Source organism: Mustelus asterias, chromosome 15, assembly GCF_964213995.1.
Source record: "Mustelus asterias chromosome 15, sMusAst1.hap1.1, whole genome shotgun sequence".
Lineage (NCBI taxonomy): Eukaryota > Metazoa > Chordata > Chondrichthyes > Carcharhiniformes > Triakidae > Mustelus > Mustelus asterias.
The window spans coordinates 5,767,439-5,791,195 of record NC_135815.1 but is presented as its reverse complement, the minus strand read 5'-3'; the positions used below and the strand labels follow the sequence as shown (position 1 = coordinate 5,791,195).

The window sequence follows — 23,757 nt, the reverse complement described above, 5'->3', positions numbered from 1 at the left end:
TCCCATCCCCCCCCCCCCACCCCCCTCCATCCCCCCCCCCCCCTCCACCCATCCCCCCCTCCCCCTCCACCCATCCCCCCTCCCCCCTCCACCCATCCCCCCTCCATCCACCCCCCTCCCCCTCCATCCATCCCCCCCTCCATCCATCCCCCCTCCCCCTCCATCCTCCCCCCCTCCATCCCCCCCCTCCCCCTCCATCCATCCCCCCCCTCCCCCTCCATCCATCCCCCCCTCCCCCTCCATCCATCCCCCCTCCCCCTCCATCCATCCCCCCCTCCCCCTCCATCCATCCCCCCCTCCCCCTCCATCCATCCCCCCCCTCCCCCTCCATCCATCCCCCCCCTCCCCCTCCATCCATCCCCCCCCCTCCCCCTCCATCCATCCCCCCCCTCCCCCTCCATCCATCCCGCCCCCTCCCCCTCCATCCATCCCCCCCCTCCCCCTCCATCCATCCCCCCCCCTCCCCCTCCATCCATCCCCCCCTCCCCCTCCATCCATCCCCCCCCCTCCCCCTCCATCCATCCCCCCCCCTCCCCCTCCATCCATCCCCCCCCTCCCCCTCCATCCATCCCCCCCCCTCCCCCTCCATCCATCCCCCCCCTCCCCCTCCATCCATCCCCCCCCCTCCCCCTCCATCCATCCCCCCCCTCCCCCTCCATCCATCCCCCCCCTCCCCCTCCATCCATCCCCCCCCTCCCCCTCCATCCATCCCCCCCCCCTCCCCCTCCATCCATCCCCCCCCCTCCCCCTCCATCCATCCCCCCCCTCCCCCTCCATCCATCCCCCCCCCCTCCATCCATCCCCCCCCTCCCCCTCCATCCATCCCCCCCCTCCCCCTCCATCCATCCTCTCCCCCCCTCCATCCATCCCCCCCCCTCCCCCTCCATCCATCCCCCCCCCCCCTCCATCCATCCCCCCCCTCCCCCTCCATCCATCCCCCCCCTCCCCCTCCATCCATCCCCCCCCCCTCCATCCATCCCCCCCTCCCCCTCCATCCATTCCCCCCCCTCCCCCTCCATCCATTCCCCCCCCCTCCATCCATCCCCCCCCTCCCCCTCCATCCATCCCCCCCTCCCCCTCCATCCATCCCCCCCCCTCCCCCTCCATCCATCCATCCCCCCCCCCTCCATCCATCCCCCCCCCTCCCCCTCCATCCATCCCCCCCCCTCCATCCATCCCCCCCCCCTCCATCCATTCCCCCCCTCCCCCTCCATCCATTCCCCCCCCCCTCCATCCATCCCCCCCCTCCCCCTATCCCCCCCCTCCCCCTATCCCCCCCCCTCCCCCTATCCCCCCCCTCCCCCTCCCCCTCCATCCATCCCCCCCTCCCCCTCCATCCATCCCCCCCCCTCCCCCTCCATCCATCCCCCCCCTCCCCCTCCATCCATCCCCCCCCCTCCCCCTCCATCCATCCCCCCCCCTCCCCCTCCATCCATCCCCCCCCCCTCCATCCATCCCCCCCCCCCTCCATCCATCCCCCCCCCCCCATCCATCCCCCCCCTCCCATCCATCCATCCCCCCCCCCTCCATCCATCCATCCCCCCCCCCTCCATCCATCCCCCCCCCTCCATCCATCCCCCCCCCTCCATCCATCCCCCCCCCTCCATCCATCCCCCCCCTCCCCCTCCATCCATCCCCCCCCCTCCCCCTCCCCCTCCATCCATCCCCCCCCCTCCCCCCTCCATCCATCCCCCCCTCCCCCTCCATCCATCCCCCCCCCCCTCCCCCTCCATCCATCCCCCCCCCCTCCCCCTCCATCCATCCCCCCCCCTCCCCCTCCATCCATCCCCCCCCCTCCCCCTCCATCCATCCCCCCCCCCTCCCCCTCCATCCATCCCCCCCCCTCCCCCTCCATCCATCCCCCCCCCCTCCCCCTCCATCCATCCCCCCCCCCTCCCCCTCCATCCATCCCCCCCCCCCCCCTCCCCCTCCATCCATCCCCCCCCCCTCCCCCTCCATCCATCCCCCCCCCCTCCCCCTCCATCCATCCCCCCCCCTCCCCCTCCATCCATCCCCCCCCCTCCCCCTCCATCCATCCCCCCCCCCTCCCCCTCCATCCATCCCCCCCCCCCTCCCCCTCCATCCATCCCCCCCCCTCCATCCATCCCCCCCCCCCCTCCCCCTCCATCCATCCCCCCCCCTCCATCCATCCCCCCCCCCTCCCCCTCCATCCATCCCCCCCCCCCTCCCCCTCCATCCATCCCCCCCCCCCTCCCCCTCCATCCATCCCCCCCCCCCTCCCCCTCCATCCATCCCCCCCCCCCTCCCCCTCCATCCCCCCCTCCCCCTCCATCCCCCCCCCCCCCCTCCATCCCCCCCCCCCCCCCCCCCCCTCCCCCCCCCCCCCCTCCCCCCCCCCTCCCCCTCCATCCCCCCCCCCCTCCCCCTCCATCCCCCCCCCCCCTCCCCCTCCATCCCCCCCCCCCCTCCCCCTCCATCCCCCCCCCCCCTCCCCCTCCATCCCCCCCCCCCCCTCCCCCCCCCCCTCCCCCTCCATCCCCCCCCCCCTCCCCCTCCATCCCCCCCCCCCCTCCCCCTCCATCCCCCCCCCCCTCCCCCTCCATCCCCCCCCCCCCTCCCCCTCCATCCCCCCCCCCCCTCCCCCTCCATCCCCCCCCCCCCCCCCCTCCATCCCCCCCCCCCCTCCCCCTCCATCCCCCCCCCCCTCCCCCTCCATCCCCCCCCCCCCCTCCCCCTCCATCCCCCCCCCCCCCTCCCCCTCCATCCCCCCCCCCCCCTCCCCCTCCATCCCCCCCCCCCCCCTCCCCCTCCATCCCCCCCCCCCCCTCCCCCTCCATCCCCCCCCCCCCTCCCCCTCCATCCATCCCCCCCCCCCTCCCCCTCCATCCATCCCCCCCCCCCTCCCCCTCCATCCATCCCCCCCCCCCCTCCATCCATCCCCCCCCCCCCTCCATCCATCCCCCCCCCCCCTCCATCCATCCCCCCCCCCTCCATCCATCCCCCCCCCCTCCCCCTCCATCCATCCCCCCCCCCCTCCCCCTCCATCCAATCCCCCCCCTCCCCCTCCATCCATTCCCATTCAACCCCCTCACCGTGTTCAGTGCTCTCTCCATCCACTGCTCTTGTTCCAGTCGCTCTGGCGGCCGGAATCCTCCCCCCACGGCCGGCTCCATTCGGCTCGCTGCTCCCGGTGGAGGCAGAGCGGCCCCGGGGCAGGCGGCGAATCCCCGCCGGGAGAGTGAGAGCCTCCACCCGGACACATGTCCAGGCCGGACCTTCCTGTTCAGAGAGAGAGAGAGATGGGGGTCAGGGGGGGAATCAGCGGGCAGCGACCTTCACCGTGAGGAGAATGTCTCCGCGCAGAGATCCTGATGGAGCGGAGACTGAGTGAGAGATAATCAGTGAGAGGGAGAGAGGGCGATTGTTGCCCGGGGGCCGGAACCCGCGGCGCCGGAGCCGGGTTGCTGGGGCCGGAGGAAGGGAATCAGTGAGACACCGGCAGGAAGGGAGGAGGGAAAACCTGGAGCTGGATCCGTGTCCATCAGGCGATCAATCCGGATTGGGATCGGAAATCCCGGCTCGGAGTGCCCACCACCGGCTCCGGAGACAGAGGAGAAATCACCACCCCCGGGCCCGGGCCTGGGAAGAGGGATCACATCGGCGGGAATTAACCGATCCGGATCCACCGGCCTGGGCAAAACCCGGAGCGGAGCGGCTGCCGGAGTCGGGGCCTCGGCGCTGAGGCCTGGGTGATCGCGTGGCTCGCTGCTACTGGGCTCGGCTAACCTCCGTCCCTCACTCCCGGCCCAGGCCTGCCCTCAGGCTCCCTCCCTCCCTGCACGGTGACAGGCAGCCGGCGAGATGCTGCGGTCCCTCTGGAGCTTCATCAAGCGGCACAAGAGGAAATTTCTCTTCACTGGAGCCTTCCTGGGAGGTAAAATCATCATCAATATCCCAAACTGTATTCAAACAACATCTCCCCCCAACAACAATTTATGCTCAGCTTTTAATCGGTGTCAAAATCCCTCCTGGTGACTTTCTGTCCTTGTTGTTGGCCTGGGCTTTCATTTAGATATCACCTTACCCATCCTCAGGACATTCCCAAACTCCCCTACAGCCAATGAGGCACTTTCACATAAATCCCTACGACACAGTAGGAGGCCATTCGGTCCATCGACTCCGAACCGACCACAATCCCACCCAGGCCCTATCCCCATAACCCCATGCATTTACCCTAGCTAGTCCCCCTGACACTAAGGGGCACTTCAACATGGCCAATCCACCTAACCCGCACATCTTTGGACTGAGGGAGGAAACCAGAGGAAACCCACGCAGACACGGGGAGAATGTGCAAACTCCACACAGTGACCCAAGCCTGGAATCGAACCCGGGTCCCTGGCACTGTGAGGCAGCAGTGCGAACCACCGTGCCACCCTAATTCGGTTTTAAAGTCTCGTTATGTAGGAAACACGGCAGCCAGTTCCTGCACAGTAAGCTCCCACAGCGACACAGTCATGGAACTTAGGAATTAGAAGTCGGCAAATTCAGCCCTTTGAGCCTGCTGCGCCATTCAATCAGATCATGGCTGATCTCTCCCTACTCTCAAATCTACCTCCCCACCTGTTCCCCATAGCCCTTTTTCCCGATTTGTTTATTAGAAACATCTATGCATCTCCTTGAAACCATTCAACAATTCAGACTCCATGTCGTTTCCCTTTTTTGTGATGCTAATTAATGGTTGAATCTCGGTCCAGGAGAACTTGCATAGAAACATAGAGAAATAGGAGCAGGAGGAGGCCATTCAGTCCATCGAGCCTGCCCCACCATTCTTTGATTTCATTTATCATTGTCATATCTAGTGGTATAAAGTAAAAAGTGTTGTTTCTTGCGTGCTATACAGACAAAGCATACCGTACATAGAGAAGGAAAGGAGAGAGTGCAGAATGTAGTGTCACAGTCATACCTAGTGTGTAGAGAAAGATCAACTTAATGCGAGGTAGGTCCATTCAAAAATCTGTTGGCAGCAGGGAAGAAGCTGTTCTTGAGTCGGTTGTTATGTGTCCTTAGATTTTTTTATCTTTTTCCCAACGGAAGAAGGTGGAAGAGAATATGTCCGGGGTGTGTGGGGACCTTGATTATGCTGGCTGCTTTTCCGAGGCAGTGGGACGTGTAGACAGTGTTAATGGGTGAGAAGCTGGTTTGAGTGATGGACTGGGCTTCGTTCACGACCCTTTGTAGTTCCTTGCGGTCTTGGACAGAGCAGGAGACATACCCAAGCTGTGATATAACCAGAATGAATGCTTTCAATGGTGTATCTGTAAAAGTTGGTGAGAGTCGTAGCAGACATGCCAGATTTACTTCGTCTTCAGAGAAAGTGGAGGCATTGGTGAGCTTTCTTAACTATAACTATGAAGGGACCAGGGCAGGTGATCTGGACACCTTAAAACTTGAAGCTCTCGACCATTTCTACTTCGTCCCCATTAATGTAGACAGGGACATGTCCTCCACTACGCTTCCTGAAGTCAATGACCCATTATGGATCATGGTAGATCATCCATTCAATTGCCTGATTCTGCCTTCCCTGCTTCCCAACTCTTTCACATCCATCTCAGTTTAACGTCTCATTCTATCTACGACAGTGTAGCACTCCCTCATTGTCATGTCAGATTGGGTTTTGAGCCCAGCTCTTGGAGTGGGACGTGAATCCACAGCCTCTGAATCCTGAGATGAGAGCATTATCCCCCAGAGCCACAGTAGCACTCCATAGAGTTATCGTAGAATTTCTACAGTGCAGAAGGAGGCCATTTGGCCCATCGAACCTACACCGACAACAAACCCACCCAGGCCCTGTCCCCATAACCTAACGTTAGGCAGACAGCCAGACCGACCCCTCCTGCCGTGGGCCCTATTAGCACTGGAGCTCCAAATTGCTGATTTACCAGAACTGAGGGAGTGCTGCTTCATCAAAGGAGCTATCTATCTGATGAGATGTAGATGCCTCCCGTATGCCTCTCCTCTGGACATAAATAACCACAGTAAGGAGTCGAACAACACCAGGTTAAAGTCCAACAGGTTTATTTGGTAATAAACCAGTTTGTATTCTTCTAATATTTTTAATACCATAAAATATTCCAAAGAATTTAAATCCACAATTGGCTCAGAAATTGTTTCGCTATGTGTTGCTGTCTTGTGAATTTTAAATGGTCAGTGGATCAAAACAGGACATTTCCAGGGTGCTTTACAACCAATTAAATACATTTTAAAAAGCAGTTGCTATTGTAATGTCATTTTTAATGACGTAAAAACATGTTTTTTGGAATGAGGTGGTGTAACCAGACTTGCACTGATTTTGTTCACTCCTAGGTGTGTACCTGCTGGGGAAATATGCTCAAAAGAAGATCCGGGATCTACAGGAGCAAGAAGCAGCTGAGTACATTGCACAAGCACGACGGCAGTACCATTTTGAGAGTAACCAGCGGACCTGTAACATGACGGGTAAAAGCACCCAGAATTCTTCTCTCTGAAGGGGAATGGGATGACTGCGCCGTTGAATAGTCCAAAGCAACTGCTGCTGAAAATCACGCAACCTCCTGATGGGGTAGCATTACAGGAGCACGTGTTCCAAACCACTCAAATTTAGCACCTAGATAATCTCCGCGTGACCTATTTATTGTTGGAGGCCCATGTGTAGAAATAAAGCATTCTTCCATTGCAGGAACCTGATATCGACTTCAAGCACTCAAACATTAGGCAAAAGACAGGTTAGATGCAGAGAAAAGATCCTTCTATTTTATCATAATTGCTCCCAGTATACAGTGTACACATGCTTGCTCCAAGGGAGACTCCCCGTATGTGAGCTTATTTATCCATTGGCACCATCTGCATTATCATTGTATCGTTGCAACTACCAGAATAATAGAAGGTGAACATGACAAACTTTTTTTTTTGGTCTGGTTATTCGTATATTCCCATGTCAAGGCTGAGGGCCTGTCAAGTTTACAGGGGTTTCCCTGTCTAAAGCCAGACAGTTTAACAACACAGTTAGGTTTGTCTCAGCCAGTAGGGCTGTGGTTTGCAGGGTTCTCCAGAGCCATGTGTGAAGAACCTCATTCCAGTGACACAGCTGTGTATGTATTCCAGTAAGATGATGCACTGTTTTATCAGGACAGATGATCATAATAGAAGGAGTAAGCCATTCAACCCCTCAGACCTACTCCGCCATTCAGTAAAATCATGGCTATCTCACTGATCTTAACTCCGCTTTCCTGCCTGTCCCTGAGAACTTTTGACTCACTAATCAATCAACAATCCATCTAACCTATCCTTGGAAAATATTCAATGATCCAACCTCTTTGTTGAAGAGAATTTCAAAGACGAATATACTCTCAGGGAGAAGAAATTCCTCCTCATCTCTGTCTTAAATGGGGGACCCCTTATTTTGAAACTGTGCCCACCCTCCCCACCCCCCCACGCCAGTTCCAGATTCCACCCCATCCCAAAAAGAAACATCTCATTATCCACCCTGTCAGACCACAATAAAATCTTCTGTGGTTCAATAAGATGACCCCTCATTCTTCTAAACGCCAATGAATATAGTCCCAACCTGCTCAACCAAGACAAACAAGACAAGGTTGTTTTCGTTAGAGAGAAGAATGTTAAGAGGTGACTTAATAGAGGCATACAAGATGACCAGAGGATTAGATAGGGTGGATAGTGCGAGCCTTTTTCCTCGGATGGTGTTGGCTAGCATGAGGGGACATAGCTTTAAATTGAGGGGTGAGAGATATAGGACAGATGTTAGAGGTAGGTTCTTTACTCAGAGAGTAGTAAGGGCGTGGAATGCCCTGCCTGCAGCAGTGGTGGACTCGTCAACGTTGAGAGCGTTCAAGTGGTTATTGGATAAACATATGGATGATATTGGAATAGTGTAGATTAGAGGGGCTTTAGATTGGTACCACTGGTCGGCGCAACATCGAGGGCCGAAGGGCCTGTACTGCGCTGTAATGTTCTATGTTCTAAACCCCTCATAACGCAGAAGTATTATAACATCCAATACAATATTAATTATCTGCCAAGGTGGATTTGTGCCCCTGCAATGCCAATAAGTTTGAAGTAGCCATGATGTGGTGATGCCTGGGGTGGGCACAGTAAGAAGTCTCACAACACCAGGTTAAAGTCCAACAGGTTTATTTGGAATCACAAGCTTTCGGAGTGCTGCTGGAGTGGCATAGTGGTATTGTCACCGGACTAGTAACCCAGAGACCCTGGGCAATGCTCTGGGGACCCATGGCAGCTGGTGGAATTGAAATTCAATGAATAAATCTGCAATATAAAGCTAGTTTCAGGAGTAGTGACCATGACATCTATCACCGATTGTTGTAAAAGTCCAGCTGACTCACTACCCCCCGTAAAGAAGAAAATCTGTCAAACTTACCTGGCCTCCATGTGACTCCAGACCCACAGAAATGTGTTTGACTCTTTACTCTCTGAAATGGCCTAGCAAGTCACTCAGTTCAAGGACTATGGGGCATTGGAAACAAATGCTGGCTGTCCCAGTGACGCACGCATCCCATGGATTTTTGCATATTGAATACATTTTTGTTAACCGATAAATTAGCCAACAGAAGTAAAATTGTTCCATACAGTAGTAAAGCCAGGTAACGTAGAATTATCTAATCTCGGCAATGGCTCAGTCACGAGTTGTTGAGGAATGCAGATCAGAAAGATCAGAGGATTGATCCCCCTGCTTTACTGAATGAACTGGTTTGTGGAGATTGCAGTGTCCCTGGCTCAATGAAGGCAGAATCACCCAGAGTTCGTGCTGCCAGACCCATAGTAACACAGAAATGTGTAGCACAGAAGGAGCCCATTGAGTCTGCACCATTTCGTTCAGACAAAAAGCAAGTTATACAAATAGTTGCTTGGTATTGTAGAACTTGAGTATCGCTGAAAAAAGAGATAGGTTGCTGAAGATTTTCATCTTGCACTCATCAGGACAAATGCAAGAATACCAAATTTCAGACAATCCCAATTTATACTGCAGGAGTAAAGGATACTGATTGGTTGGCAAGTTGACTCTGACTGGCTGAGGCATTACGAAGATGAGGCAGTGGGGAACTGTAGCCTTCACAAGTTGCCAGGTACTGGCAACGTCTCGGCCAATCAGAGTTGACTTACCAACCAATCAGCATTCTTTTCTTTTGTCCTCCTGTTGATTTCAAGATGAAAAACGTCAGCAGTATATCTCTTCAGCAATAAGCAATCCAGTTAGTCCCACTTGCTCCACTCTTTCCCCATATCCCTGCATCCATTTATAGAATCATAGAATCCCTACGGTGCAGAAGGAGGCTATTCAGCCCATCGAGACTGCACCGAACACAATCCCTCTCAGAGCCTATTCCCGTAACCCCTCATGTTTACCCTGCTAATCCCCCTAACACTAGGGTTAATTCAGCATGGCCAATCCACCTAACCCGGATGCACATCTTTGGACTGTGGGAGGAAACCGGAACACCCGGAGGAAACCCACGCATACACGGGGAGAATGTGCAAACTCCAGACAGACAGTGACCCGAGGCTGGAATTGAAGCCAGGTCCCTGGTGTGTGAGGCAGCAGTGCTAACCACTGTGCCACCGTGCCCCTCAAATAGTTATCCATTTCCCTTTTGAAAGCTTTGGATGACAATCCATTGGATTCAGCTGGAAGTGTAGTTGTGGAACTTGGATGGAATTAGGTTTAGCTATGGCCTCTCTCGCCCCAGTTCTGTGTGGCCAGGTAGCCTGTCAACGTTCTGTGTCAGACCCGCTTGGGTCCACGTCAAGCACCTGGCAAAGAGCTCAATAACTCCCAGAGGAGCGAGGGAGAATGGAGTTTTAATTAATTACGAGAGCATCAGCATTACTGGCAAGACTGGCATTTATTGTGCTCGCAAAGATAGTGGTGGATTGTTTTCTTGCACCACTGCAGTCCCTATGTACAAATATATCTGCCTCCCTTATGTAATACAAATTGCAGATGCATTTGTGGTATCTCAAGCGTCATGCCAGCTAATTATTTTTTAACAATGCAAATCCTTCAATACATTCTTTCCTCCCTACCTCACACACCGTCTGTGCCTTCAGGGTGGCTTGATGAAATGGCAGCAGCTTAAAACTGTAATGACACAACAGAATGGAGACCTGATCATTTGTCTTGTCGAGCATGTCACTTGTCATCGGCACTACTGAATTTCATTATTCTCTAAGTAAGCGTTCTGTGATAATTTGCAGTTTTTGCCCTTCATTTGTGGCTTTGGAGTGAACCTATGCCCCGGACTTGCGAAAAGAAGACCCGACTGAGTGGGAAAGCCACCGATCAGTTCCTCATGTTTATCTATCTTTGTATTCCCAGTGCTGTCAATGCTGCCAACCCTGAGGGAAGCAATCATGCAGCAGCTGAATTCGGAGAGCCTCACTGGCCTGCTGAAAAACAGGTAATGTAAGGGATCATGCAAAGAGCTTCCCGTGAGTAATCAATGCTGCTTTAATGCTAATAGCACAGGGGCCATTCTCGAACCAGTGTCGTACACTAGTCAGATCATGCTCAGGTAGTCCACAACAGATTTCCACGCTGCAGACAAATTCACAAGCATTGCAGGTGGTGCAGACAAGAGCAGTCAGACTGATTCTAAATGCAAAGGAGATAGCTAAAATAAAGATGATAAAAATCTAATTCTGTACAGTTCAGAGAGAAGAAAGCAAAGGACTGCAGTGGGGGGCACGAGGCTCCAATGAAGTATAAACACCAGCCTTGACCACTTTGGCTAAATAACTTGTTTTTGTGCTGCAAAGTACCTCATCTGGAGTGACCACGGACAGTTCTAAACACTGCACCGTACGAAGGATATGTTGGCCTCAGAGGGTGTGCAGCATGGATTTACCAGAATGGTATCTGGACTCCTGAGGGTTAATCACAAGGAGAAATTGTGCAAACTGGGGCTGTATTCCCTCCTAACAGAGAAGGTTAAAGGATAATTTGGTTGAAATTTTCAAGATATTAAGGATAAGAGGTAGGAAAAATGGAAAGAATCTATTTCCATTGGCTGGGTAGTGTTGGTGGGGTACCCGAGGTGACTGGTACTGCCTAACGTTTGGACAGTGCAAGACTGACAAGGCAGGTGTCTCTGTATAAAGATGTAACTTTATTTAAACCAGTGGCCACCAGGAGTTCATCAAACCTCTCTGATGAATCTAACAAATACAATCAAAAACAGATCAGTTATAATTTTTTCTTATCATTCCTGCCTTTCAGTAACTTTAAATCAATCATCTTCAGAATACACAAATCAACAACAATACCTGTCAAATACTTTGGCCAATCGCATTCCACTCCTCAGCATAACGGTGCTTAGTCCGTGAAATCCAGAAGCTGACTCCTGTCTTGGCTGACCCCATTCCCCAGTTGCCTATTATTGGATACTGGGCTGGGAGAGCTGGAATGCTAAAGGGGTGAGCTTCAATAAGCCTCATGTTCCCCAAACATAACGTTTTCCAAAGATCAGGTTTCATTTATAATCAGTAGCCAGTTGTCCAGTTTGACCTCTCTCCAAAAGCACTGACTTGAGCTGGGGTACAGTTCCATGGATCCTGCCTGACTGACAGCCATGCCTTCATTCAAGCGGTCGTTCTTTATGCATGATCCAGGCTTTGAGTGACAACAGACAGTTTACCCTGCCTTTCAAGTTCACAGGGACTGAACTGAAAACTGTCCTCTACTTATTGTAAGCAAGCACAATGTGTTATTACACCCTGTAAAGCATAAGGTTGCCTATTCCAAACTGAGAAATGCATAGCCAGCATGGCTAAAGGCTGGGTTCCAGGCAAGATGCTCTGACACCAGTAATTCAGAGAATCATACAGCACAAAAGGAGGTTAGTGAAGGGGATTCTTGGTTGTGTACACATTTTCTACCTCATTTCCTGCAGCACACTGTGACTACAGATCAGCAGTGAAGCGTACTGGAGCCCTGAGATTGTGAAAGGCACTTTATAAATGCAAATCTTTCTTTCTGTATCCAATTTCCATTATCCATTTGGGACTTCTCTCAGTTATGGGAGGTAATTCAGACACCTCTAGTATAAAGGTTTAGGTCAATTGTAATGCTTTGCATTAATGTCTTTTTTTCAGACCTGCCAACAAGTTGGAGATCTGGGAGGATCTCAGGATTATAAGTAAGCCAGATTTATTCTTGGTTTCATTTACCCGGTGCTTGAGAATGAATTGCGGTTGCTCTTATGAAGGTGTTGAATCTGAATGCTGGAGTTGTGCTGAAATCTAAGCAGAAGCAGACAGTATTCAGTTATAATGATGGACAATAATTAACATTACCTGCAGAGATTGGAACTTGCTATGTTGTGAGGGTAGTGCACAGCGAACATTATCATGAGGGATATCAGTGGTGGGACTACTACGTTTTTAGGTTAAAATTGATTTTTGCTGTTGGAAGTCCACCCAAGATTTGGGAACGGGATTCTTGGGTGTGTTTGGGACTTGACGAACATATTGGTGGAACAGTCATGAGACCCCTGAAATAAATTGAAATGCTGTAGCATTACATGCTGCTATCTACACAGCTCCCCGAGAGCCTTCATTAGCACAACGCTCTGATATAATTCGTGGTTTAGTATAACTGGCTATGATTCCTTAGTTTTTGTTATCTATTTAAGTGGTTGCAGGTTGCTTTAGAGCTAATCACGTGATTTGTTGGTGCTGCACATGCTGTTTTACTTTTAGTTTGTACTCTGTACAGGCAAGATGTCCTAGAATGAAGCTGTTGCTGGTTTGAATCTAAGTGTGCAAACCATGCCTTTCCGTTTTGTTCAAACCCACAACCCCAATATAGTTAGGACATTAAAAACTAAAATTGGTGATGAGTCGGGATTCATTCCATTGAGAAAAGATGCTAAGTTAGGAAAAAAACATTGTGGTCCTCACACTTTGAATATTAGAAGGCTGGGGAGAAGCAACAACTGGATTGAAGTGCCAGGAAGACCAAGTAAAGGGGGAGGGAGGTTTCAATCAGAGAAGGGTGAGATTCCAGGCAGTATATGACATATTTGAAAAGAAGGGATGCTCTACTGTATAGTTGGGGTTGTTTGAAAGCAAAATATCAAATCAACCATCTCCAGGATAAAAATGGGAGTAGCCAGAAGACAGTAAAAATATATACTCGCAGTCACGAGTGTTTGCAAGTGAAATGGCGGGTCAGTTAAGAGCCATGGGCTCTTTCATTGAAGAAAATGAATCATGGTGTTTCTATGCAGAGCCTTTTCAGTACTTTGTAAAGTGGATAAAATTGAACCCAAGTCGCTCATTCCAGTTTTCTTCAGGACAGTAGGATGCAAAATCTTCAATTTGCTCTGAACAGCAAAGCCAGGGACCAAAACTTGCGATAACTTGATAAAGATCCTTGAAAAGAATTATTCTCCAAAGCCATTGATCATCGTGGAATAGTTCAGGTTTCACCGAAGGCATCAAGTGGAAGCATTGCTCAGTTTCTGGCAACCTTAAAAAGGCTGGCGCAACATTGTGAGTTTGGTGAAGGTTGGAAGATACCCTTGAGATCGTCTAGTTTGTGGTTTCCAAAAATGGGGCTATCCAAAGAAGATTGCTTAGTGCACATGCTTTGATTTTAAAGACAGCAATAGAAATCTGTGTTGATGGAACTGGCTGCTAAAGAGGCTTCACAATTTGGTACAGGAATGAAGATCCATAAGTTGGGAACTGCCCACAAGAAGTCAAAACAGCAATAAGCATGTCACAGATGTGCCAAAATGGGCCATTTTGCGAGTGAATACTGGAGCAAGGATAATCAATGCAAGAATTGTGGCAAAATGGGTCACATTGCAAAAGCTTGTTGGGATAGACCAGCTTCCCCTGAGAACAATATTCACATGAAGAACCTAGGCCCCTTCAAGAAGAACAAGTTGCATTCTACAAAAAGAATTTACAACATGGAAAAGAAGAATTACGATTGTAAAGAAAATGTCCAGCAATATGATGAAGAGTCCTACAGAATATGTTATCCATACAAGGTGGATCACATAGATTCTGGATGATTCCTAAGTTAAGTGGACAACCTATTAGGATGGATGTTGAAACTGGTGCTGCTGTATCTTTAATTCCTGACACAAAAACCAACAAAAGGTGAAGCATCTTCCATTAAAACCAGCTGATGTAATTTATGGACATACACGGAAGAGATCATGCTGTTAAAAGGTTATATCATGGTCAATGTAGAGTTGAGTGGACAAACAGCAGAGTTTAAGCATCCTTTCCTGATGTAATACAGCTTGGTATGGCTCCTGCTCTGATCAAGACTGCAAGAAACTACAAAGAGTTGTGAACGTAGCCCAGTCTATCACACAAACCAGCCTCCCATCCATTGACTACATCTCCACTTCTCGTAGCCTTAGAAAAGCAGCCAGCATAATCAAGGACCTCACGCAGCAGACTTGAACTCTCTTCCACCTTCTTCCATCGGGAAAAAGATACGAAAGTCTGAGATCTTCTACCAACTGACTCAAGAACAGCTACTTCCCTGCTGCCATCAGACTGTTGAGTGGACCTACCTTTTATTAACCTGATCTTTCTCTACACCCAGCTATGACTGTAACACTATATTCTGCATCCTCTTCTTTCTGTCTCCCCTATGTACTCTATGATCAGTATGTTTTGCCTGTACAGCGCGTAAGAAGCAATACTTTTCACTGTATCCCAATACATGTGACAATAAATCAAATCGAAAACCTTGTGATCCGTGGTAGTTTTCCAGCTCTATTTGGGAGATCACGGTTGGAGAAGATAAAGCTAAACTGGAATGCTGTCCATAGATTGGTTGATGCCAAAACAAGACGTACAGCACTTTCTGAATAAGTGCAAGAGTGTATTCCAAAAGGCTCAATGAAGGGAGTTCATGTGAAACTCAAGGTAAAGCCTAATAGTTAACCAAAAGTCTCAAAGCAAGAGCGATGCCATATACAATTTGTTCCAAGGTCGAAGAAGAACGAGTACGACTTGTTAACACTGGTGTGTTAAAGTCAGTTAAAATGAGCAACTGGGATACCCCCATCATATCGGTCATGAAACCAAATTGCTCAGTTTGTATTTATGGTGATTTTAAAGCAACCATAAATCCAGTGTTGTGTGCTGATCAATATCTGCTTTCTTTAATTGAAGATTTGTTTGCTGGGTTATCAGGTGGGCAGAAATTCAGAAAGATTGATCTTTCACAAGTATACTTACAGATGAATGTAGTCATTGAATCTCAACCGTTGCTTATCGTCGTTACTTATAAAGCTCTTTTTCGTTATAAAAGATTGCCTTTTCCAAAGATCGATGGATCAGATTCTAAGTGGTCTCTCTGGTGCACAATGTTACCTGGATGATATTTTAATTGCAGGGTTCAGTGAACAGGAGCACTTGAATAATTTAGAAGCAACGTTGCAACGTCCTCAAGCACATGGTCTGCATTTCAAGAAATAAAAGGGTGACTTGATAGTAAAGGCTTACATAAAACACCTAAAACGATGGATGCTATTTTAGAAGCACCACCTCTGAAGAACATGATGCAATTGAGGCATTTTCTAGAATTAGTAAATTACAATGGCAAAATGGTTTCTAATTTAGCTAATCATTGAAGCCATTGCATAATTTACTATGTGTGAAACAGCCATGGGACTGGGCAGCCGAATGTGTGAATGCATGCAAGGATGTCAAAGATGCTTTGCAGAAGTCTGAAATATTGTCTAAATTAAACTCCATCTGCCATTCATCAGCCCACTGGCCCAATTGATCAAGATCCTGGTGCAATTGGAGATAACTTTCTTCACTGTCCACTATGCCACCAATCTTGGTGTCATCTGCAAACTTACTAACCATGCCTCCTATATTCTCATCCAAATTATTAATATAAATGACAAATAACAGTGGACCCAGCACTGATCCCTGAGGCACATCGCTGGTCACAGGCCTCCAGTTTGAAAAACAACCCTCTACAAACACCCTCTGGCCTCTGTCAAGAAGCCAATTTTGTATCCAATTTGATACCTCACCCTGGATCCCGTGAGATTTAACCTTATGCAACAACCTACCATGCGGTACCTTGTCAAAGCAGCTCAGGGAAGGTTTACTAGACTAATGCCAGGAATGGACGAGTAAAGAGTGAAGAAAGGTTAGAGAGATTACGTTTGTACCCACTAGAGTTTTAAAGAGTAAGAGGTGAGGTTAATATCCTGAGGGGTATTGACAGGGTGGATGTGGAGAGGATGTTTCCTCTTGTTGGAGAATCTAGAACCAGGCATCACAGTTTAAAATTAAGGGATCACTCATTCAGGGCAGAGATAAGGAGAATTTTTTCTCTCCGTAGATTGTGAATCTCTGGAACTCTCTTCCTCAAAAGGCAGTGGACGCAGAGTCTTTGAATATTGGTAGGGTAGAGCCAGATAGTTCCTTGATTAACAAGGATGGGAAAGGTTATCGGGAGGTAGGCAGGAATGTGAGATTGAGGTTACAATCAGATCGGGCATGGTCTTGTTAAATGGCGGAGCAGGCTCGAAGGGCTGAATGGCCCACTCCTCCTGCTTCATATGTAAAGGCTGTTATTCTCTGCTCAAATTCTCATTCCCCTTCCTTTCCTTCACCCTTCTCCCTGTTTTGTTCCTCCAAGGTTTCAGCCGGAGCATTGTGGCTGTGTATAGTACTTGCATGCTGGTGGTACTCTTACGAGTTCAATTAAATATCATCGGAGGATATATCTACCTGGATAACGCAGCAGTTAGCAAAAATGGCACTGTAAGTTCACCCTGGCATTGTACTGTTTTAAAAAAAAATTATTTATTAGTGTCACAAGTTGGCTTACATTAACACTGCAATGAAGTTACTGTGAAAATCTCCGAGTCGCCACACTCCGGCGCCCGTTCAGGTACACTGAGGGAGAATTTAGCACGGTCAATGCACCTAACCAGCACGTCTTTCAGACTGTGGGAGGAAACCGGAGGGGTACTGAGCAACAAGTTAAAAGGAGAACAAACTACAAACGGCTAAAAAAGAAATAGAAATGACAGAAAATGCTGGAAATGTACAGATCCCATCCGGCAACTATGAAGAGAAAATATATGTCAACAATAACTCCCATTTATATAACACCTCACAAAATGAATCAGTGTGTTTCACTCGAGTGTTACCAAATGACATTTGATATCAAGTCACGTAAGGAGATCAGGCCAGGTAAGGCTCAGAGTGGGAGGTTTAAGGGGGATCTAAAGGGAGAAAAGAGAAGAAAGGTTTAGAGAGGGAATTCCTGAGCTTAAAGCCTTGGCAACTGCAGGCACAATTATTAACAGCAAGGTGACCGATATACAAGGTGGGGATATACAAGAGCCAGAAGTGCAGAATCTCCAAGATTGGAGAAGGTCACAGTTAAAGTTTATTTATTAGTCACAAGTAAGGCTTACATTAATACTGCAATGAAGTTACTGTGAAATTCCCTTAGTCGCCACAGTCCGGCCCCTATTTGGGTCAATGCACGTAACCAGCACGTCTTTCAGACTGTGGGATGAAACTGGAGCACCGGGAGGAAACCCACGCAGACACGGGGAGAATGTGCAGACTCCACACAGACAGTGACCCAAGCCGGGAATCAAACCTGGGTCCCTGGCGCTGTGCAGCAGCAGTGCTAACCACTGTGTCACTGTGCCACCCTTCAGAGATAGGGATGTGAGGTCTTGTGTAGTGGGTAGTGTCACTGCCTCTAAGCCAGAGGCTCTGAGTTCGAGCTCCAGTCCAGGACTTGAAAGTGCGTTCGTAATGCAGCCAGATAGATTGGTTGTCTGCAAATCCTTGCAGCACACACCAATGGCAGGCATTCTCCCCCAGAGAGATGTACTGGAAAGAAAGTTGGAGCCTCTACCATCACTATCCATAGCTCCAGACTGCTATCTCCTGTAAAGGTGCTTTCTGAGTGAACTGAATCTCGCCATCTCAGAGACAGAGCGATAAGGCTGTGGAGGGATTTGAAAACTACGATGAGAACTTGCATTGATGAAAGACTGGAGCCCAAACATTAATCTGTCTTTTCTCTATACAGACCTGATGTATATTCCCAGCATTTTGTGTTGTTAAGCAGCATGTTTAGATACTGACATCTTCGAGTGCCCATTCAGTATTTAATATTTTCACCTGTGTTAATTCACTGGAAAGGAAGGTTCTAGAACTCATCTATTCCTCTGTCAGGAATGCTAATGATTGGTAATTCCATCGATCCAGCTATCCAAAAAATCACTCATTCAGCAGGTATGTCAGTCAGGGGAGAAGGCAATATAACCAATGCAGCACTTAATTCTACCATGAGGTGGCACTGGAGACCTATCTGAACATTGCGTGGTATCTGTAGCTGTCTTGTCTATGGGCCAGAACATTATGGGTTCGAGACCCATTCTAGAACATGAACATGTAATCAAACCTGCAAAGCAAGTGCCTCGTTGTTTGTAGAATCTACAGTACAGAAGGAGGCCATTCGGCCCATCGAGTCTACACCGACTACAATCCCACGTAGGCCCTATCCCCATAACCCCATGCATTTACCCTAGCTAGTCCTCCTGACACTAAGGGGCAGTTTAGCATGGGCAATCCACCTAACCCGCACATCTTTGGACTGTAGGAGGAAACCGGAGCACCCGGAGGAAACCCACGCAGACACGGGGAGAACATGCACACTCCACACAGACAGTGACCCAAGGCCGGGAATCGAACCCGGGTCCCTGGCGCTGTGAGGTAGCAGTGCTAACCACTGTGCCACCGTGCCGTTTCTTCCGACCCAGTTCAGAATCTGCTTCACAAGCAAGATACGGCAGGTGCCCGAGAATCTGAAATTCCAGCAGAAAGTGCTGGAACCGCTCGGCAGGCCTGGAGCGTCCGCGGGGAGAGAACCCGAGTTAATGGCTCAGGTCATTGGAGCTTTTTATCAGAACTGAATCATTCTCCTCTCTCCACAGATTTGTCCTGACCTGCTGTTCACTTCCAGCACTTTTTGTCCTCTTCTCAGAATCTCCTCGTCCATCAGGGCAAGTGGGAGGTTCCCACAGCGCCTCAGCCAACATTCCCCCATCAACCGGCAGTGCCAGAAAATGTCACTCGTCACATTCTTATTCATGGGATCTTGCTGTGCGCAAACATCAGCCCTGTTCATGAGCAACAACAGCCAGCTCACTCCCAAGTTGATTTAGTTTTATTTCAAACATGTTGAGATTACTGCCATCCAGTTATTTTATATGCTGAGGCCACTCTAGGCTCACAGATCTGGACCCTGGTCTCCAGTGCCCCCTCACGGCAGGATTAAATACTGCAGTGGTTATATTGTCTTCTTCCCCTCATGGACTGCAACACCTGATGAACGAGTGATTTTTCTGAGTAACTGAGTTGATAAAATTATCAATCATTTACATTCTGACAGGGATTGTAGGTAGTTACTTCTTGCAAGGGCCCTTTCTACTGAACTAAATGATGAAACTGATTCGCCCACATCCAGTGCTGGATGCGCAGAACTTTCTTCCAGTTAAATATTGGGTAGACTGAAGCCATTGTTTTGATCCCCGCTCCAAACTCCGTTCCCTAGCCACTGACTCCATCCCTCTCCTTGGCAACAATTTCTGATTAAACCAGTCTGTTTGTAATTTGGTATCACGTTTGACCCGTAGATACGCTCCAACTTCATATTCACCGTCTAATTCCACCTTCGCAACTTTGTCCCTGTCTCAGCTCACCTGCTGCTGAAACCTTCGTTCATGCCTTTGTTACCTCTGGGCTTGACTATTCAAACATACTTTACCTTTTCTCCCAAGTTCTACCCTCCGCAAAGTTGAACTCCTCCTAAACTCTGCTGTCCGTGTCTTAGGGAACTTTCGAGTGGTTGTTGGATAGGCACATGGAGCACACCAGAATGATGGGGAGTGGGATAGCTTGATCTTGGTTTCGGACAAAGCTCGGCACAACATCGAGGGCCGAAGGGCCTGTACTGTGCTGAACTGTTCTATGTTCTATGTTAACCTGCACTAGAACCCTTTTACCCATCACCCCTGTGCTCGCTGACTCACATTGACTCACATTTGAGGAACATTGATTTAAAAATTCTCAATCCTGTTTTTCAGATCCCTCCGTGCTCTCCGCTCCCTCCGTGCCCTCCGCTCCCTATCTCTGTACACTCCTTCAGTTCCACAACCCGCTGAGGTATCGGCACTCCTCTAATTCAGGCCTCTTTTGCAGACGCTAAGCACTGCAATTCCCTTCCTAACCCTCTCCGCCTCTCTATCTCTCTTTCCTCCTTTTAAGACACTCCTTAACGCTGATCTCTTTAACCAAGGTTTTGTCCACAGGACCTAATGGCCGGAACTCTACCACCTTGCCCGCCACGGAATCGGAGCGGGCGAGGGTCCGACAACGGAAATGTCCATTGACCTTGGGTGGGAATTTCCGGCCTTGCCCGAATGAGGCCGTAACATCCCGCCCATCATCTCCTTTATTGCTCAGTGTCATACTTTGATTTATAACGATCCTGTGAAGTGTCTTCAGACTTTTCATTGTGTTAAAGGTGCTACCTCACAGTTGTTATTGTTGTTGTATACACATGGCCTTAGTGATGGCACAAATATGAGGCTGGAAGCTTCTCTCAGGATCAGTTGTGACACTGAATTTGAAAACAGTCCGGCTTAATCTCAGACCTTTGCCAGGGAGAGGGATGGAGTCAGTAGCTAGAGAATGGAATAGAATACATGAACATAGACATCAGTTCTTTTTATTGTACTAAGACATGGATAAGGTGCGTTAACATGGAAAACGTGTTCTTTCTGCCACACCTTGTTGTTGGCCAGTATTACTGTGTCACTCACTTTGTATTTTGCTTCTGTCACAGGCCCCGTTAGCTCCTCCTGAGGTACAGCAGCAATACCTGTCGAGTATACAGCACCTGCTTGGGGATGGTAAGTGTGCTTGCTGCGTTTGTCTTGCACGAGGTTATTTTGGGTGCAGAGTGGGTACAGGGCAGTGGTACAGTGCTCCTGGAGACCTGGACTGATGAGTTTGAAGTCCATCACCACAGTTGCAGAATTTAATCTCAGTTGCTTCAAAAAATCTGAAGTTAAAAAGTGAGCATCCGTGATATTGACCATAAAGCTACCAGATTCTCAGGAAAAAACATCTGGCTCACTGATGTCCTTTCGGGAAGGAAGGAAATCTACCCTACTTGCCCGGTCTGGCTGATATGTGACTCCAGACCCACAACAATAAGTCTACGGGGAAAAGGCGGGAGAGTGGTACTAGTTGAGATGGTCTCAGAGGGCCATCACAGATTGACAGGCTGAATGGCCTTGTTGTGGGAAAATTGCCACCGGAGTCAGACTGGAGGTTCAACAATACAGTTTTATTTAACAACGGTTAGGTTGATTGGTCAGGTTAAAAATTGTCCCTTAGAGTCCTGGGATGCGTAGGTTAGAGGGATTAGTGGGTAAAATATGTGGGGGGAGGGCCTGGGTGGGATTGTGGTCGGTGCAGACTCGATGGGCCGAATGGCCTCCTTCTGCACTGTAGGGTTTCTATGTTTCTATGAAGCTTCGTGGAGAGAGGCACTGGCACTCTGCAGTACTTTATCAGCTACCTTCTCTCAATGATACAATAGGAGTGGTTCATTTTTATACTTTTCAGACAATGGATAGTCCGGACATTAGCTATTTAACACATCGTTATAGCTGAGTAGGATCAATAGTTTAACACATCGTTACAGCCAGACATATACAGACATTGGCTTTTAACATCGCGTTGTTTCATAGAATGGATACATTTCCTCCTTCAGTGACTATCAATGACTTAGTTTCGGTCTATACATACGGTAATTGGTTTTCCTGTTTATGTATTCCCGTTCCCATTTATGGCTAATCTCTTTATCAGTCCTTATTGTCCTAGGTCTGTCCTTATCTTAAAGTGCCTCAAGCCCTTACTGGCTTCCTGCAGTATGTGATTCCTGCATGTTTAACTTTAAATAACTGTCTGTCCTGCATGTTTTAATTTTAAGTAGCTGTCTGCGCTAAAAGTCAGTGCCTGCTTAATGTCTCTTTCCCAGGTAACCTTTTTATGTGCCAGGCAGCCATTTTATGTGTCAGGTCCCCATCTTTATGTTTTTCCCCACTTGAGCCTCTTCTTGTGCTATAATTATTCAATGATCTGCTTTGCTGCACCCCTTCTTATACAGTATGTAATCCATCAAATTTCTCCCTCTCTTTAACTCTGAACAGTCACACAGACTTGAAACAAAGAACAAAGAAAATTACAGCACAGGAACAGGCCCTTCGTCCTCCCAAGCCTGCACCGACCATGCTACCTGACTTAACTAAAACCCCCTACACTTCCGGGGACCATACCCTCTATTCCCATCTCATTCATGTACTTGCCAAGACGCCCCTTAAAAGTCACTTCCGTATCCGCTTCCACTACCTCCCCCAGCAACGAGTTCCAGGCACCCACCACTCTCTGTGTAAAAGATCTGCCTCGTACATCTCTTTTAAAACTTGCCCCTCGCACCTTAAACCTGTGCCCCCTAGTAATTGACTCTTCCACCCTGGGAAAAAGCTTCTGACTATCCACTCTGTCCATGCCTCTCATAATCTTGTAGACTTCTATCAGGTCTCCCCTCAACCTCTGTCGCTCCAGTGAGAACAAACCAAGTTTCTCCAACCTCTCCTCATAGCTAATGCCCTCCATACCAGGCAACATCCTGGTAAATCTTTTCTGTACCCTCTCCAAAGCCTCCACATCCTTCTGGTAGGGTGGCAACAAGAATTGAACACTATATTCCAAGTGCGGCCTAACTAAGGTTCTATAAAGCGGCAACATGACTTGCCAATTTTAAACTCAATACCCCGGCTGATGAAGGCAAGCATGCCGTGTGCCCTCTTGACTACCTTTTCCACCTGCATTGCCACTTTCAGTGACCTGTGTACCTGTACACCCAGATCCCTTAGCCTATCAATACTCCTAAGGTTTCTGCCATTTACTGTATATTTCCTATCTGTATTAGACCTTCCAAAATGCATTACCTCACATTTGTCCGGAATGTGAGAAACATTAACTGTTTCTCTCTCTGCAGAGGTGGCACAGTGGGTAGCGCTGAAGCCTTGCAGCGCCAGGGACCCGGGTTCGATTCCCGGCTTGGGGTCACTGTCTGTGCGGAGTCTGCACATTCTCCCCGTGTCTGCATGGGTTTCCTCCGGGTGCTCCGGTTTCCTCCCACAGCCCGAAAGACGTGCTGGTTAGATGCGTTGACCTGAACAGGCACCGGAGTGTGGCGACTAACGGAATTTCACAGTGGCTTCATTGCAGTGTTAATCTAAGCCTGACTTGTGACTAATAAATAAACTTTAACTTCAAGATGCTGCCTGACCTGCTGAGTTTCTCCAGCATTTTCCCTTTTTATTTTATGACTTTATATGGCTGAGTTTAGTTGCCCTCTGAAATTACCCTGTAAACTACTCGATTGGAGATGAGCAATAAGTGCGTCAGCAACGCCCACATTTCGTGAATGAATAAAAAGAACACTGTGATTATTGTGTCAAGTCGGTCACCTCTAAAACATCAATGGAAAGAGGGAGTCTACTCTTTGCTATGGCACTCCCACATAAAAACCTGACTAACCAGCTGGCAATGAGCGAACCTGGTGGAATCGGTTATGAGTTTCTGGAACAACAAACTGATTTGCCTGCCCCATCACTCTGG

The 23,757-nt window shown here is 49.3% G+C and overlaps 2 protein-coding genes across 2 annotated transcripts in view; one reads left to right on the top strand and one right to left on the bottom strand.

Annotated features, from left to right (window-relative positions):
- adat2 (adenosine deaminase tRNA specific 2) overlaps positions 1-3,215 on the bottom strand; it is a 37,444-nt gene extending 34,229 nt beyond the window's left edge. The window contains exon 1 of the mRNA XM_078229393.1: positions 3,054-3,215. Coding sequence (XP_078085519.1) covers positions 3,054-3,134 — 81 coding nt within the window. The 5' untranslated portion in view covers positions 3,135-3,215. The remainder of the gene's footprint in view (positions 1-3,053) is intronic.
- A 34-nt stretch (positions 3,216-3,249) lies between these two features.
- The window catches only part of pex3 (peroxisomal biogenesis factor 3), a 37,972-nt gene continuing 17,464 nt past the window's right edge, over positions 3,250-23,757 (top strand). Inside the window, exons 1-6 of the mRNA XM_078229391.1 lie at positions 3,250-3,895; positions 6,325-6,456; positions 10,352-10,433; positions 12,127-12,170; positions 16,667-16,791; positions 20,906-20,972. Of these exons, the coding sequence (XP_078085517.1) occupies positions 3,823-3,895; positions 6,325-6,456; positions 10,352-10,433; positions 12,127-12,170; positions 16,667-16,791; positions 20,906-20,972 (523 nt within the window). The 5' untranslated portion in view covers positions 3,250-3,822. The remainder of the gene's footprint in view (positions 3,896-6,324; positions 6,457-10,351; positions 10,434-12,126; positions 12,171-16,666; positions 16,792-20,905; positions 20,973-23,757) is intronic.